The sequence below is a fragment of the Martes martes genome (assembly GCF_963455335.1).
Source record: "Martes martes genome assembly, chromosome: 4".
Classification (NCBI taxonomy): Eukaryota; Metazoa; Chordata; class Mammalia; order Carnivora; family Mustelidae; genus Martes; species Martes martes.
The window spans coordinates 62,557,409-62,574,569 of NC_137891.1; the positions used below are offsets into that span (position 1 = coordinate 62,557,409).

A 17,161-nucleotide genomic window follows, 5' to 3' on the forward strand; every position below is an offset into this window, starting at 1 on the left:
AAAACAAAAGTCCTCAGAGATAGGACCGAAATCCCCAAGAATAGTCTTGGGTTCCTGGGGTCTCCAAATCCCACTTTGAGAAACACTGACCCAGGTGGTCTCCTGGGCTCTTTTCAATGAGAAGGTCTGCAGCGTTAGCTACTCCCTGGGATGGTAAGCCTTCAATCAGATGATGTGTCACAAAAATTGAGGGCACTATTTCTAGATGACCTCTGTCAATACTGTGCATAGGCCACTAAAGCACGTGTAAGTGTGAATTTTAAAAGTTTACAATCACTGGGGCACCTGGGTGACTCAGTTGGCTAAGTGTCCAGCTCTTGATTTTGGCTCAGGTCAAGACCTCAGGGTCGTGAGATTGAGTCCCGCATAAGCTCTGCATTGGGTGTGGAACCTGTTTAAGGTTCTCTCTCTTCCTCTCCCTCTGCCCTCCTACTCCCCACCCCTGCTTGTGTGCTCTCTCTCTCTCTCTCAAAAAAAGTGCATATTGTTATTATTCATATAATCAGCAATTCCATGCAAAACCATATATTTTGTAAAGTCCCTATTCTTCTGTGGGCATAGTGCTAGGTACTAAAGAGGACTGATATTTCTAATACAGACCCTGCATTGAAGGGGTTTTCCCTTCCTTTTATTACACTTAGAACATGACATGAAATAAAGCAGAAATAAAATGTATTCAAGGCAAGACTGTTCGTCCATTTAGTTATTTGGTAACAGATATGACTAAACCCAGCCTTACTGGGTAGGAACTCTGCCTGGAGGTGGGCAGTATGTGAAATAACACCATCAGGAGACACACCCGGGGCGAGCATGGTATTTCAAATAAAATATGGAAGCTGATTTCCAAAGAAAATAGTACTTTTCGGCAAGATCATTCTAGTTGCCAGTACAGAAAATAATACGATGGTCTCCTCTTGAATCATTCTAGATCCCTGGTTTCAGGCTGCTGAAGCCCTCATCTTAGTAACTGTTGTGTGAGTCGGTGTCTCTCTGCATGGTGGCAGTTAGCAGCAACTCAGACGGGGTGATGGATGTGAACTGAACTTACTGTGGTCATCGTGTGGCAATTAGTCAGGTCATTATGCCATACACCTTAAACTTGAAAGGTGCTGTGTGTCAACTATAGCTCAATAAAACTGGGGAAAAGAATGATTTTTTTTTTTAAAGATCTTATTTATTTATTTGACGGAGAGGGAGAGAGAGATCACAAGTAGGCAGAGAAAGAGGGAAGCAGGCTCCCTGCCAAGCAGAGAGCTCGATGCGGGGCTTGATCCCAGGACCCTGAGATCATGATCTGAGCTGAAGGCAGAGGTTTAATCCACTGAGCCACCCAGGCGCCTCAAGAATGACTTTTTTAAAGATTTTATGTATTTATTTAGAGAGCGTGAGTTGGGGGGAGGGGCAGAGGGAGAGGGAGAGTCATGAGCAGACTCCATGCTGAGCGAGGAGCTCCATGTGGGGCCTGATCTCACGACCCTGAGATCCTGACCTGAGCCAAAACCAAGAGTCGACATTTAACCAACGAAGCCGCCCAGGTGCCACAAAACTGGGGAATATATTTCTAAAAACCAAAACACTCGAAACCAAAACCACACAACACTTACAGTTCCAGAATGGGGCCGTCTGCCAGTGGTTGTTGTCATGGGTGAAGCAGGTGAGGCCAGGCAGGCTGCATTCCTCCCCCTTCCTCTGGCGTTTCTTCTCCTTCCTCTCCTTCTTCCTCCTGCGGTTCTCCTTGAAAAGCTGCAGTTTGCTGTCTACTTCCTGAGCAGCTTCCCTGTTCCAGTAGAAGGGATGCGTTCGGGATCAGAAAGCGCTTTCCCAACTAAAAATATTATCGTCCTTACGAACCTCACACAAAGAGGCAGACACACAATAATGGATGACTTTTCTTTTTCACAGAGGACCTCGAACTATAATAGGCAAGAGTGAAGACAAACTCATTAAGTGACAACTCTCTTAGAATTTTACTGAGCTTGAAAGGATCAACATTTTCTTTCTTATTTACATGGAAACACTGGTGGAAAGGAATGTCAGCGTGAATATGGACCCCGCTAGCCACAGCATTTGGACAAATGGCTTAACTCCGTGGGGATTCGGGACTCATTGGCCATAAAGTCCATGGTTAGTGGGATTAGTTGACTTGGAAAGAATTTCCTTTTGTTATTATTTTGCTATTTTTTTTCCATAAAGTGCTCAACTTTTGTTGAGTCTCAATCCTAAATCCCCTTCACGTGCAAATTTTACTGTTATTTTAAAAATATGTATATTTCTCCCAACGTTCAGAATTCAGAACGATTGCAGACCACTCTATGGAACGCGCCATCCTATTCAAGATGGTTCCATTAAAAAAAAAAAAAAAAAGATGGTTCCATTTCCCAATCACTGTCCAGAGAAAGCAGTGCATAAAATAAAATCCAGGTACCACCCCACGGACGGATGGAAAACACACTCAGAATTAGAGCAGAACTCCTTGTGGTTCCCTCTCAAAGGATTCCAAAAGCATCCCTGTGGTCTCTTGGCAAGGTACGGGCTTTGTTTTCAACTTCTTGGGCTCTGTGCCCTCCTGACTAAATCTGCTTGCTTGCAAGCAGCACTAACTTGGAACATAGGGGTCTCTACTATGTTTCGGAAGTGCCCAGTGGACAGTCCTCCACTCCCAGCAAATGCGGAAAACAGAGACTCACTTACTTGAATGGGTGGAGATGACTCTTCACCTTCTCTTGCTTTTTTACACCTTTCTCTTTATTATAGTAGCTACGGGCAGGAAGATTGAAAAGTGAGTCTTCATAGTCTCACATTCGATCAGACAGTTCATTTTATTTTATTTTTAAAGATTTTATTTTCTTATTTACTCGAGAGAAATAGAGGTATCGAGAGAGAGCTGAGCAGGAGGGAGGGGCAGAGAGAGAGGCAGGCTCCCTGCTGAGCACGGAGCCCAGCATGGGGCTCGATCCTGAGACCCTGGGATCATGACCTGAGCTGAAGACAATTGCTCAACCAACTGAGCCACCCAGGGGCCCCTTAAAAACAAAGAAAACAACAACAACAACAAAAGAAGCAGAAGTGAAAGAAAGTGGTTACTTTAACGATCTTAGCTTAATGGGGCTTTTTTAACCTTCAGCTTAGGTTTGTGACATATTTCACTTAACCTAAAGAGTTTAGGTTATTACAGTACATGGTAACAAACTCAGTTTACTAAGCTTTCTATTGGCACAAGAGAGAAACAAGCCCAGTTCTTATCCCTGGAGCTTGTGGAAACACAAGTTGGGAAGCAAGACCGCCAGGGGGCCGCACTCACCTCTGTTTACTACAGGCACATTCCTCCGGTTTTCTCCTTTTTAGGTGTCCTCTCACTTCTCTTAAATTCTTAATTTTGTCTTGCAAGGCTTCAATCTGGAAGACACGTATTTGAACAATGACATCTGAAGATCAGGATTTCCTGTGCCGAGTGCCCCTCTTTTTACCTCGTTTTCTGTGTTCCATAATTCCAGCTATCCCCTGAGATGGTAATTAACTTAGAAACAAACTGGGCACAGAGTATGTCTACCACAATGTTCCCGCTGGTCATGATGATCATGACCAGATGATCTTCTGGTCCTCCCGCTCATGTTCCCGCTGAGACAAACATCAGCAGATATCTTGCTCACGACTGGATCATTTCCTCGAGGAGATTTCAACAGGTCCTCGAGCCAATCCCCACGGTTTTCTCCCACCCTATTTTGTTTTCAGACAGGATGATCACTACATCCCCAGGGGAAAGAGAAATACTTTGCTACGCTATTTTTCACATAGTTGTCATTGTAAAATAAATAAATAAATAAAATAAATGAAGTCGATACACATCGAGCCCCACCAGCCACCATGGAGCTGGGGAGCCAGGTTTGCCTTTGGACTACACCTTCCAATCACACAGCCATAGCTAACCTCTTTATCAATGTACGCCTTGTGGTCCTTCCAGGCTCTGGCCGATTGATACAGTTCTCTCTCACAGTGGATTGTATCATTTGGGAGAATAAAGCACCTGCAAAAACAAACAAACCCAGAACATTAGAAATAGGTTTATAAGCTAATATGCGTTAAAAAAAAAAAAAAAACCATTAGAAATAGCAAAGGGAACAACATTGTCCTCTAAACTCTTAATTTGGAGGCAAGCAGTAGTTTGAAGTGGAGCCATAGACAAGGATATGTGGGAATGTCTCCTGGACACCCAGGTGGGGAAAGGATGGTGTCAGAGAGAGACCCTTTCTGAGATCCCCTTTTACAGCAACGTTCAAAATTCATGTCCGCAAGAACAGCGACCACTGGAAAACTCCAGATTTGAAAGCCTTGTCAACTACGTAGGAAACATGGAGGTTTCCACAGTTACAATGGAAGCAAGTTGTCTGATTGAAGAAATGCAGAGTTAGAAGGGGGTTATTATCCTATTCATTTTGTTACAAAGACCCTGCCTCAAGTACCCCATTCAGTTTGAAGCAAAGAAATACCCCTATAGCAGAGAAATATTGGGATAAGGGGTTGATCGATACTGAAAGAGAAACAAATCCTGGTCTGAATCTCCTAGAGTGTAATTCTAACAACTACAGTTGACCTTGGAATGACACAGGCTGGAACAGCACAGGTTCACTTATAGGTAGTTTTTTTTTTTTTTTTTTTTTATGAACAGAGTCCAGAGCTGTAAACCTATTTTCTCCTCCCTCTTCCTTATGATTTTCTTAACAACACTGTTTTCTCTAAATTACACTACTGTAAGAAATAGTATATGATACATATGAAATAAGTGTTAATTGACTGTTTATGTCATTGTTAAGGCTTCTGGTCAACCATAAGCCACTAGCAGTTGTTTCTGGGGAGTCAAAAGTTCCAAGTGGATTTTCAACTGTGGGGTAGGGGGAGGGTCTGTGTCCCCAGTCCCTGTCTTGTTCAAGGTCAACTGCACAGGCATTGGAAGACCAGTCCCAAAGATAAAAACCCTGCCAGAGCTCGTAATACTGGGCCTCCCCAAAGTGATAGAATGAGAGAGAAAAAAACCCTGACTACTAAATTCAGAAAGAAAAATTTTCTCTCTCATGAGAGTAACGATTCTGGAAGGAAATGGAGAACCGAGGTGGTGCATTACAGCTCTGGGATAATCGTCTCCTTCCCTGTCTCCATGACTCCCGAGGCCCTTCCTGCCCTCTGGGATCTGCCCTGGTTAGTTAGGTGTTTCTGCATCTTACCTCCATTCCCACAACATCCCACCTCTCCAGAAGCTTCTCCTGGACTCTCAGTCCTCCTTTGGGGTATGAGTGTACAGCTCCTCTGAGCCTCTACAGTGCGAGTCTTGGTTTCCATCTGTTTCCTAGACTCCCACAAAGGTAACCGTTCAAGGGCAGAGCTCCATGCCTGCTAAGTTAAGATGTGATAGAACTGCTTTGGCTAAATTCCCAGCAGATCAGCCTTCACGTGAAACTGAACCCAAAGCATGTGTCCAAACGTACGACTGTTTGGACACCTCCTGGCTTCTTTAAACTCCAGTTGTCCTGCGGGCCAACCTCTGGACCCTGTACAGCCGAGCAATATCACTTTTTATGAAGAAGCAAAAGAGTGGGGCGCCTGGGTGGCTCAGTGGGTTAAGCCTCTGCCTTCAACTCAGGTCATGGTCTCAGGGTCCTGGGATCGAGCCCCACATCGGGCTCTCTGCTTAGTGGGGAGCCTGTTTCCCCCTCTCTCTCTGCCTGCCTCTCTGCCTACTTGTGATTTCTCTGTCAAATAAATAAAAATCTTTAATTATTAAAAAAAAAAGAAGCAAAATAGTGATAATGGAGAGGGGAGGATGACTGGGAACTCAGCCCCCGCGAACACCTAAAGCCTTCCTACTTGTGAGTCACTCGGACGGTGGTGGGCAGGCCCAGGGCATTGTCTCTGTCTGCCAGCATTGTGTCCCCGTCTCCGGCAGCCTGGGGACCTCCGGGTCCCCTATGGCCTTCATCGTGGCGCTTGGCAATGTTTCTGGGTCGCAACACTTGCAATTCCTCTTCTTCCAGGTTTATGTCATATATTTCGCCTTCAAATTCGACGGACAAGGAACGTGTTTGTCGGGTATGGACAAATCTGGGCTTGTACTCTGGAAATAAGGGAATACACATTAACATGGGCTCTTGTCTGGGCTTGGGTGCTGCATAGCAGTGTGGTGGATGGCATGCTCCCCTGGCCTTAGCCCTTCGTCCCTCCAGTGGAGGAGGGGGGTGTGTGTCTAAGTTCCTTTCCACTCACGGCAAGCTGTGAACTTCTGTACTGCGTTTTCAACGTGAACTGCTAAGGCAGTTTGTTTGCATAAATCTATATTCCCAATTATGGTATTAATCATAATACTGACTCTCATTGACTGGGCCTTTGCTATATATTATTCAGTTCATATTTATCTCTAATCCACAATCTTGGAAGACCTGTATTATTATAATAAATCCTTATATTTAAAAAAAACTTATTAGATTGCCAGAACAGACTCATAAATTTGGTGTGATGATTCTTATGGATGGGAAAACTGAAGCTCTGAATGCTGCTTACATTTTGCAAGGTTATGGAGCCAACAGCTGTGGGAGCCAGGGCTCTAATCTACCAGATTCTAAAGGCCACAGTCTTTCCACAACACTGGGCTGCTTTTACAAAAGGGTAAATGTTCTCGACACCTTCTATTTGTACCAAAAAATAGAGAAAAATTAAATTTTGCAAATGCTTTTATCAGGCAGCTGACTTTTAATACCTGGCAGATGGAGGGCAATGCCAGGGGGAGGCCAGCATGGTTTCTGGTCTGTAGACGCGGTCAAGGCTCATAGTGCGCTAGACACGGGCTTTAATGCATAAACCTTGGCCCCTCCTTACCAGATGCACTTTGGCTCTGAGGGGACATTCGGGGCCCTCTTTCTCCAGCCTGCGGCTAAAACAGGAAGAAGGGGAGCACCCAGGCCATGGACTCAGAATGGCACTTGCCACACGATCCCACCATGATGGCAGTTTCCAGAGGAGGAAACGCCTCTGTGACAGTCAGCAGGGCACTGAGTGTGCTCATGAGCAACTCCTGCCCTCAAATAGGTGACATTCTACATGGTTTGAAAGAACGGCCCCAGACATCTCCATTTGTGTTCAATGTTGGACAAAATAAATGTTTGTGGTCACTGCTGTGGAGGCTGCCCCTTCCGGCTTTCCGTTTGATATCTTTGTGTAAATTATTAAACCTGGCATTTTCTCTTAGGGAGGAAAAAAGATCTCTTAAATCAATCATTCTTAGCCTTGGGGTTAGGGATTCATTTAAGAATGTGTTGAAAGTTAGGGACATCCAGAAAAATGTGCACATATACACAGAATAGACTTATCATTTTGGATAAAATGTTAGAAGGCTCACGATCCCCTAAAATCCATCTGTGGAGTCCAGGATAAAAAAGCCAGAGCTGGGGCGCCTGGGTGGCTCAGTGGGTTAAGCCTCTGCCTCCGGGTTGGGTCATGATCCCAACATCCTGGGATCGAGCCCCACATTGGGCTCTCCGCTCAGCAGGGAGACTGCTTAAAAAAAAAAAAAAAAAAAAGCCAGAGCTAAAAGCCTCTATTCTTCTAGTGATTGATTTGATTTCCTAATTTACAATGTGGGGGAAACCTGGCTATCTCAGTCGGTAGAGCACACGACTCTTGATCTTGGGGTCGTGAGTTCAAACCCCACGTTGTGTGTACAGCCTACTTAAAACAACACTAACACAGAAAATGTATTTTACTCATTTCCAAACCAGTATAGAAAAAGAATTGCCACAGAAATGAGTCACTTTTCCTAATCTGCCACTAGATGGCACTAGACTCTCATTCTTTTACGGAAGGTGCCAGTCTGGGTTTTCACATCTGTATAATCACAGGAATTTCATAGTTGCCTGATAGAATTTTTATAAAGAAAATGCTAGGCAGTGCTTTTCATACTGAATTTGACTAGTTTGACCCTGACAGTCAACCAGAACTAAAAAAAAAAAAAAACTGTCCTACAACAGATGTACCTTTAAAAAAAGTATTTATATTTTTCTTATTAAATCCATAAGCAATGAAACCTCAAATTTTTATTTTCCTCCTTTTTTTTTAAGAGCAGAATAAGGCAGACAAATGAGGACATTAGTATTCATGTAAACTAAAACTGACCTAAACTATACCCTCTGCTCCTCCCCACACCCGTTACCCCTTTTTAGCTCTTTTAGGTGTGTGTATAGTTTGTGTCTAGTACTTTTACTGAATATATTTTCATTCTATGCTTAAGTTAAAATGTCCACAAACCCCAGATTTCAACTTAGCTTCGCTCTTCTAAACAGAACAATTATTTGCTTTTGGGGCTAAACCCATGCATGGATAAGATCTCAAACGTAGACGGAGCAAGCCTTTCTCGTCTCCCTGCTGTCCATCGGCAGAGCACTCTGCCTTCCCCTGAGAGGGTCCCCGCGCGAAGCTTACTGGGGGTCCCCTGGTTTCTCAGGAACTGCCTTTGACTCTTCCTCTGGCTTCTGCCCCCACGATAGCCGGACTCTCCGCAGCTGCATTCTTTGTCCTTGTCCGGGAAGCCGCGAGCGTAGAGGTTCCGCGTGCTGTGCTGGACCGTGAGCAAGTCCCCGGATCCTTTGCACTTGTGAATTCGAAGCTTGCCAGATGTGTCCTCAATGCACTGCCACTTCTGCAAAAGCCAATGTGAAAGCGGGTTACCCATCCCGCTCCAGGTGTTTCTGATTAAGGACGGCTGCCTTAGAATTTGGGGCAGCATGAGAAACCCCCTTAAGGAGAGCCGAGCACGGAAGGCAAGCTTTTAACTGAGCCTGCCATTCAGTCCATACCCCCCCACCCCGGTTCTCTTAGCTCTTTCTCTCACTGTAGGCAACTGCGGATGACAACGAAATCACTGGAAATCAGAACCACCTCCGTGACACTAGAGCCAAAAATTGATATATAAATCCCCGGTATCCAGACTAAACAGAGTCTTGAATGAAACATGTAAAAGCCCTTAATTCGCCAAGCCACAGAACCCAGCTGTCAGGGCTGTTTTCGCCAGACCCCTCTTTCTCTGCAGAAACACACTTGGCTGCTTTGTTCTCGGCCCCCGAGTTTCTGCCTTGAACCGTGGAAGAGTGGTGCCTGAGGAAGACAGAGATGAGTTTAATCAGAGTCTACGTGGAGCAAGCGGACCAGCTTTCACACGGCATGAGCCGGCATGTCAGGTCTTCTCTGGGCCTCTTCTTAGCCTTCTAAAGACCCTGCACGCCCAGCAGAGCGAGCTGCTCGGGAGGACACATCGTTCACCTTCCCAAGAGACGGGCATGGGGGAGCTGGCCCGGGGTTTTCTCCTTCGAGCCTTCTACCAACAGGACCCAGCATCGGGCTTCAGTGTCCCATTCACCTCTCGCCCATGCTTCTTGAATAGCAGTCTGGCCGAAAGAAGAGCATTTCACCTTGGGGGCATTTCATGGGCTCCTCCATATCTTACTTAAAGACTGAATAACCTTCCTCTTTCTTTTTCTTTTCCCTTCGCTCGCTCCCTCAGATGGTGGTTTGGGAAGAACACTGACCCTGAATTGAAGTTGACCATGCTAGCACGTAGTGTTAGCCAACTTCTGTCTCTGGTTTTTGTTCCAGATAAGAGTATCACCTGTATACAATACTGATACCTTTCCTTAAATGGACACATTTCTAATCAGTGGCCAAAGCAACAGTACCTGTCAAATTATGCATTTGTTGTGCAAGTTACATATTTTCAACAAATAAAAAAATCATCCAATAAAAGATGGTTTTCCCTGCACCACCATAAAATGATCTCAGCAGCTCCCTTCCCCCACCCCGGCCTTGTACCTGTACCATACTTTGGATTATATTTTAATCTCCAACTGACCTAATGCAAGGTAAAGTTTAGTCAAAGGTCCCAGAGGTCCTGGTGAGCAAACAACCCTTGTATACAAAATGGGGTTCAACCACTCACAGTGGTGCAAGGTGTAGTTTTGGCTTACTTTCTCTTACTGGAGCCATGTGCCCTCCACAAGTGTTGAATTATCAGAGCCGCCTTGTGTCTCTAGCACAGAGTTCCCAAATCCCTGGTTTATAGGGCTTGCACTGTGATCTTGCTTTACCCCCACACCCTCTTGGTGCTACTGCTTTTGGTCATTTCCAGCCACATCAGATGACAATCTTCTTTTGTGGCTTGACCAGCATATCCTCAATGTCCATCCCCTCCATTCAGAGAAGCAGGCTCAAGAGACAAGGTGACTAACTCTATTCACAAAGCCATGAAAAGGCAACACAGACAAGAATAGTCGAGGATCCACTAAGTTAGAGATTATTTAACTGGAAAAAAAAAGCAAACTCAAGTTGATTAGGCACTGGGGAATTATGTGAGCTCAGTGGTTCTCACACACGGCTGGGCACTGGGAGTTTCCAAACCTCTCCTGGTCAATCCAATGTGCAGTTGGGGTTAAGAACAACTAACTTCGACGGGGCACCTAGGTGGCTCAGTGGGTTAAGCCTCTGCCTGTGGCTCAGGTCATGATCCCAGGGTTCTGGGATCGAGCCCGGCATCGGGCTCTCTGCTCAGCAGGGAGCCTGCTTCCTCCTTCTCTCTCTGCCTGCCTCTCTGCCTACTTGTGATCTCTGTCTGTCAAATAAATAAATAAAATCTTTAAAAAAAAAAAAAGAACAACTAACTTCGATTTGCATCTGGTCCCTGGAACTTTCTGCAGCAGGGACCCATGGCAGGGGCAAAAGAGGTATTTGTGGGTCTAAGCAGCTCAGAAGGATGAGTCTTTGAGAGGGGCGTATGCATGTTGGGGTGTGGGTATGCAAGGAAGTTGTGTCTAGAAAGGTACTGATGTAATTGGATCAGAAGACGACTCCAGCTGCAACAGAGGAACACTACCGGCTTGTCTCTAGAGGCAGGACTATGTGCTTTCTGTAAGAGTAACCAGTTTTCCTTACTTTCTCTCCACAGTTAGATGACAAGTGAGGGCACTTAGTGCTTATAAAGGTTGAGCACAAAGCTGTGTGTGGCCTGCGGCAGGGTTCTGTCATTCATCGTGGAGACCAGGGGTTTTCAAGCCTGGGTTTGTAGCCCTTCTAGACATATCCCATGAGCTGGGAGGAGGTGCTGTGAAATTCTCAAAAATAGTTCTCAGAAAAAAAAAAAAAATACTTCTCAGAAACTGATACACAGCTCCATGGAGAAGTGACTATATGCCCTATAGAATTTCTGCTGACAGGAAGTGTCAGCAGAATAATCCGTAAGCTTTCAAAGCTCCAGAAAAATTGGGAATCGGTGGTGCTTGAGTGTCATTCTAGATCTGTATTTGTCCTAAATCCAGATGGTTGAGGACTTGTCCATCAATCTGGGTAATCTCTAACTCAAGCATCGCAAAGCTAAGAGTTTGCTACTTGATGCATATGCTAGGGGAAGCAGTGGCCAGGGGATCCACAACTCGGCCTCGTAATAGCTTAAGAAGTGCTCTATTTTCTACCAGACAGAAAAATATGGTTAACTTTATTCTTGAACAATAATGCTCTTGTGTCTTTTGTGGCTCGAATTTTTTTCAATTTCGGTATAAACATTGAATTTTAAAACACGTAACTACAGTGAAAACCCTCCTAGTTTTATAACCACACTGGATTAAAAAAATTCTACTTTTTTTTGTGGCCCGAAGAACTGAGGGTACAAGTAGATTCCTCTAGAACAGAAAGTGTGGGCAGAATTTTTAATAATTTGGTCTATCTGGAATCCAACCAGCATTTCCCCACTAGCCAAATTCCTCGTTAATGTCCTATGTATGGGGCAGAGGTGAAGGGAAGGGATGTTTCTTTCCTGAAGAGATGAATTTAACCAAACCTGAGATCTGGCACCAACCCAGGCATGGATGATATATCTCACAAATCAAATATGCAGGTACATATGGATGCGTGCGTACACACGCATATACCCGCTTATACTATACGTATATGTATATGGATGCATACATACACACACGCATATACCCACATATACTATATGTACACATATATTAATGTATACGTACATACATGCATATACCGGCATATATTATAGGCATATTTATATGGATGCATATGTACACAAACATATACCCACATGTACACACACATATACCCACATGTATATACCTTTACACATTCTTGTATAAAACAAGAGCTACAGAGAAAAATGTCAATGATTTTCTCTACCGTGGGCCCTTTGAACAAGCTGTAGACCCTATTAATAGAGTCATTAGCGAGCGGCTTTAAAAATCTTAGTGCGAAGGAAGAGAGCTCTCAGGGAATTGCTCTGAAACTCATGCCACAAGTCCCTTAAATGCTCAAAAGAAAGAGAGGCAATGACTTGGCATTGCCTAAGAGCTGCAGCAACCAGATGGGAGCTGGGACTCAGGGGAGGCATCCACCCAGGGGATGCGGCTCAGCCTCGGGGGGTGCTTTGGTGAACACGCGCCTGCGCGGAGGTACAGATAGCATACTTACTCCCTCTTATCTACTCTCTGGAAGTTTATCAGTGAATCAGTGAACTGCCAGATCCCACTGTCCGTCTTCCCTGAACCACTCTCCCCTTCCATAAATTCCTCTGCCACTCCATGGGACATCCTCTCAGTTTTTCTCCTGCATCTCTGACTCCGTCTGTACCAATCACCCCATGTACATTCATTACACAATGATTTCTGCATGCATTCGGCGACAGAGGGGCTCAATTAAACCATTGAAATAATTTTGTAAGTTTATATTAGGATTTCATTTTAGCCTTTCCAACCACACTGGAATTTCAAATTAAAGGCAAGGACCATGTCTCACACTCCTGAATTGTTCCCTGACGTTAGCTCAGCCTCAAACCACTCCGTTTAGCAATCATGTCTTGGTGGCCTTGATTGACTGTCTACACTTATATGTAAATAACACATGATGAAGAAGAGATGGCTGGCCCTTTTGATACAAGGATTCATGTGTGTAGCTTGTTTGGTGGAATCAAACCTAACGGAAATGAGACAAATGCCCTTCAAACAATTCCCTTCAACATCATTATCATCACCTGTGGAACTCTTGATGCCAGGTACTGGTCTAGAGCACTTTATATAAATTTATCCATGTAATCATCACTATAACCTACAGTGCTACCATAATTCATTTAATGGAGTAGAATTTTGTAGTGGTGAATATCACCCATATTCCTCCTGGGACTTGAGAATGGCATTTTATATCCATATCGATGTGGCTCGGTGGAAGTCTGGACTTTCAAACCTAGAAAAGTCTGGATTCGACTATCAGCTTTCTCACATCACCATGTGCCCTTGAGCAAGTCAGCTCTACAATCAAGCTTCGTGAGTGTAAGGACCTATTTTATATTTTTATATTTTAGCAAGAGGCTTTCATTGAGGTTAAACAAAAACCTTGTTGTTTAACCCTTAAACTGTCCCTGCTCCCCTTCCCCCAGGGGATTCACTTAAAAACAAGTCCCGGAAACCAGCTCCAGGTAACAAAGCCCAGATACAAAGGTGGGTCAGGCCAGGTGGAGACATCCGATCAGTAGGGGGTTGCATACTGTCTCCCTAGCTACTGAAGGAGTATGGGCCCCCGCCCTTTGGGAACCCTTTTGGCGCCAATCGTAATCAAGGTGTAATAGGCTGATTCAAATGTCTACTAGGGTAAATTGTAATTCAATTGGTCACCTGTGCGTGGCCAGGCCCAACCGCATGTCCTTTGCCCTTAAAAGCTAGACTGTGAAACAGAGAAGGGTCGCCCTCTCTTGCAAGAGGTGCGGCCCTAAACGTTCGGTTAGATTCTTGATGCTTGGCGCGAAATAAAGCTTTGCTTGACCTTCGCTTTGCATCAGTCTCGCTCCTTTAATCACGGACCCGTTATTGGGGGCATAACAGTGAGTATTAGAACTCATTCAGGAGCAGGAAGAACTCAGTACTCAGTAAGCACCCAACAAAAGTAGTTATTGTTATTATTATTGTTATTATTTCACAGACTATCTCCCTCTGCACACACAAGTTAAGTTTATTACTTAACCTGGTCTTATGCAAACTTAATGAGAGGTAGTCATTTTTAATGGAGGCAAGTATTGGATTAGGGATATGAAGGTAAGTATTGGGTTAGGGATGTGAAGACCTCCATTTTCATTTTGTTTTCCTGCTAACTCCAAGGCCTTGAGCCAATTACAGAGTCTCTTTGTTTTTCCAGATTCCATATCTAGTAAAATAATACTTGCTTCTCCTGGCCTCAAGGATATGCCATGAGAATAAGTCGTTGAATATTTTTGGAGTTCTGAGAAAACGATGCACTATATAAATCCAGAGCAATACTATTATAATTGACCTTTAACAACGGTTATCCAATCCTTGTGCAAGTTCATGTTTCATGCTTGCAAATTGTATATAATACAATAATTACTATTTAGTGGAGAGACTGTGGGTTTGAATCGCACCGATCTTGGTTTGAACTCAGACTTGTCACACCTCCAGCTCTGTGACTTCGGGCAAGTGACTTTCTCATCTGAGCTTTAGTCTCCTTATATTTAAAATGAGCATAAGATCTCTTCTACAGAATAATTTTCAGATATAAAATGTTCTGTGTAAAGTGCCTAGCATAATATTAGTTGAAGATAATTATATTTAAAATGAGCATAAGATCTCTTCTACAGAATAATTTTCAGATATAAAATGTTCTGTGTAAAGTGCCTAGCATAATATTAGTTGAAGATAGAGTTCTGGTTACTTCCCTTTCCTGAAGTACCTACCAGATAATCATTATAGTTTCTACATTTTTAATTGCATATATTTTTCAGATTGATTAAGAATGTCCTATATTCTTATTTATACCTACTTATTCATGAACAAGAAACAAAAAAATTTGGCTACAGCTTTTTCAAAAGTACACTGCAATGAAAGCTTAATTTTACACACACATGCACATAAACACACATGGATTAGTTGTCATTATTATATGTCTTATTATGTGGATTTGGTCATAATGCAGGTCAAATCATGTTCTCCAAAATATTAACTACCATACAGTAATTTTGGGATAACCTGATCAACCTTCAGGCCAGTACCAATATCGTAAAACACAGTTACCTGTCTGTGGACACGCATTTAGAATTTCATCTCAGCACTGGGACTATAAAGGTACCATATAAACATCCTCGTTCATATTGCTACTTAGCTGAAGCCATTGTCAGATTTTCTTACCAATCTAAGTAGAGTTACTTGTGCTAAGATTTATTTCCTGTCTTCTTTGAAATAGGGTGAGAAGGGAGAGGGGAGAAAAAGTGGAAAGGAAAGAGAAACAGAAGAAAATGTTTCTTCCTTCAGATTTTCATCTGGATAATCCTTTGTAAAAGTCAATAATGAAAGGTGGAAAGGAGTATTGTTCTTACAGTCTGGCAAAAGCACAACTGGTACACTGACCTTGGCCAACAAGTGATAGCCCGTATTTGTCGAGTGCTTATTATGTGCCAGGTACTGGTTTAGATGTTTAATACACTTACCTCTTATAACCTTTACTGCGACCCTCTGAGGCAGGTACTTATTATTATGCCCATTTTCAAGATGAAGAAACTGAGGCAGAGTTAGATTGAGTAACTTGCCCCTGGTCATGTAGCAAGAAAGCAGTGGACCCGGATGCAATCCCAATTGATTAGGACCCCAATAAAAAAGAGTGGTAGAATGTGAGGCTTCCCAGCAGCCTTGGTGGAGGGAATAGCATTTGGGAAGCAGAGGCAACAGCTTACACGCCGGCCGCCGCTGACGAGAATGCTCTGTTTACGAGCAGGGAGAAGGAGATCTTGCCCAGAGCGGGCTGGCTGTGTTCTGGAGTAGTGGGAAACAAGAGCATAAATTAAACTGGGTGTGGCCACATTAGGTAGTTTATAAGTAAAATGGCCTTATGTTTGTCTTTTTTCTGATTCGTTTGGGGCATCGTTAAGTATGGTTTGACATTTAAGCCTGTGGTTTGTGTTTTAAAAAATGCACAGAAGTCAAAACATCGAAAGGCACAACTATTCAGAAATGTCCTTCAGTGCAGGTTGAAGAGGGGAGGAGGCAAGGTTTTGAGGCCGGGCGGTGGGTGCTGAGCTCCATGCAGACAAGCATTCAGCCAGAGGGTGGCACTGGGGCTCGGTCCTCGGGGCCGTCCCTCTGGAATAAGGAGGGCCGTGGGCAAGGGTCTGCGAGCCATGGTGAAATTTTAACCAGGGCTCAGTGAGTTTCTGGAAACAGGCTGTCAGTTCCTGGCAAACTTGCCAGATCTTACTGGTAACCGCCTTTTATTCCTCCTCTGCAGCTGGTCACAAAAGGTTGAGGATCTGTGGTCAGAGGGATAATTTTGGGATGAGAACATAAATCCTGGAGCTAAACCAGGACATTCAACAAGCCACATTCTAATTTCCCAAGTAGTACCCACTTGCTTGATCTGGGGTCCTTCCATAATGGTCAACAAGTCCTTGATTTCATATTGGTACAATAGTAGAAAGACAAATGAAATTGCCAGGTTGCTGGAATTTAACAACTCGCAAAGGACATGACATTTTCTTTATCAAAGAGAGAAACAAGCTTTTTTCAAACAACAGAGAATATATGAAATGTACTCCAAGACTGAAGGCCTCGGGAATTTCTCTTTTATGTAACTCCTATTTAAGGAGTCAATCCCTATACCTAGAAGGGGAAAAATAGAATAACGTTTTCCTGGCATGAATGATTCTCAGTCCTGGCGGCTCAAAGAAATCACCCAGGAGCTGGAAAACAATCACGGGGTGTCTGGGTCTCATCCCCAGAGGTTCTGTGTTCCTTTGTCTGGAGTGAAGCTTGAACATCAGCATTTGTAAAGCTGCTTCTGTGATTCTAATGTGCAGGGCTTGGGAACCACTTCCCTAGATGCTCTAAGTGGGTCCTAAGCTCGAGGCTTCCGCCAGGCAAATGCCATCTATAATTTCAAAGAGAAAATCTACTCTGTTACATTTTTGAAGAGGCAGCATGTTCTGGGGAGGAAAGGATTAAGCTGCGAGTGAAGAGTTGCAGGTTCTGACTTTGGGTTTGTGGCTTAAGTTTTCTGGATCTAAATTTCCTTATTAGAAAAAGGATACCTTTCAACTAGGAGATTTCGAAGACTCCTTCCAAGTTCAATATTC

The 17,161-nt window shown here is 43.8% G+C and overlaps 1 protein-coding gene across 1 annotated transcript in view; it reads right to left on the bottom strand.

Moving 5' to 3' along the window:
* Positions 1 to 17,161, bottom strand: part of SULF1 (sulfatase 1) — a 150,440-nt gene that overhangs the window by 21,788 nt on the left and 111,491 nt on the right. The window contains exons 13-18 of the mRNA XM_080801768.1: positions 8,464 to 8,680; positions 5,860 to 6,106; positions 3,928 to 4,024; positions 3,302 to 3,396; positions 2,692 to 2,757; positions 1,605 to 1,777 (exon numbers count right to left, since the gene is read on the bottom strand). Coding sequence (XP_080657894.1) covers positions 1,605 to 1,777; positions 2,692 to 2,757; positions 3,302 to 3,396; positions 3,928 to 4,024; positions 5,860 to 6,106; positions 8,464 to 8,680 — 895 coding nt within the window. The remainder of the gene's footprint in view (positions 1 to 1,604; positions 1,778 to 2,691; positions 2,758 to 3,301; positions 3,397 to 3,927; positions 4,025 to 5,859; positions 6,107 to 8,463; positions 8,681 to 17,161) is intronic.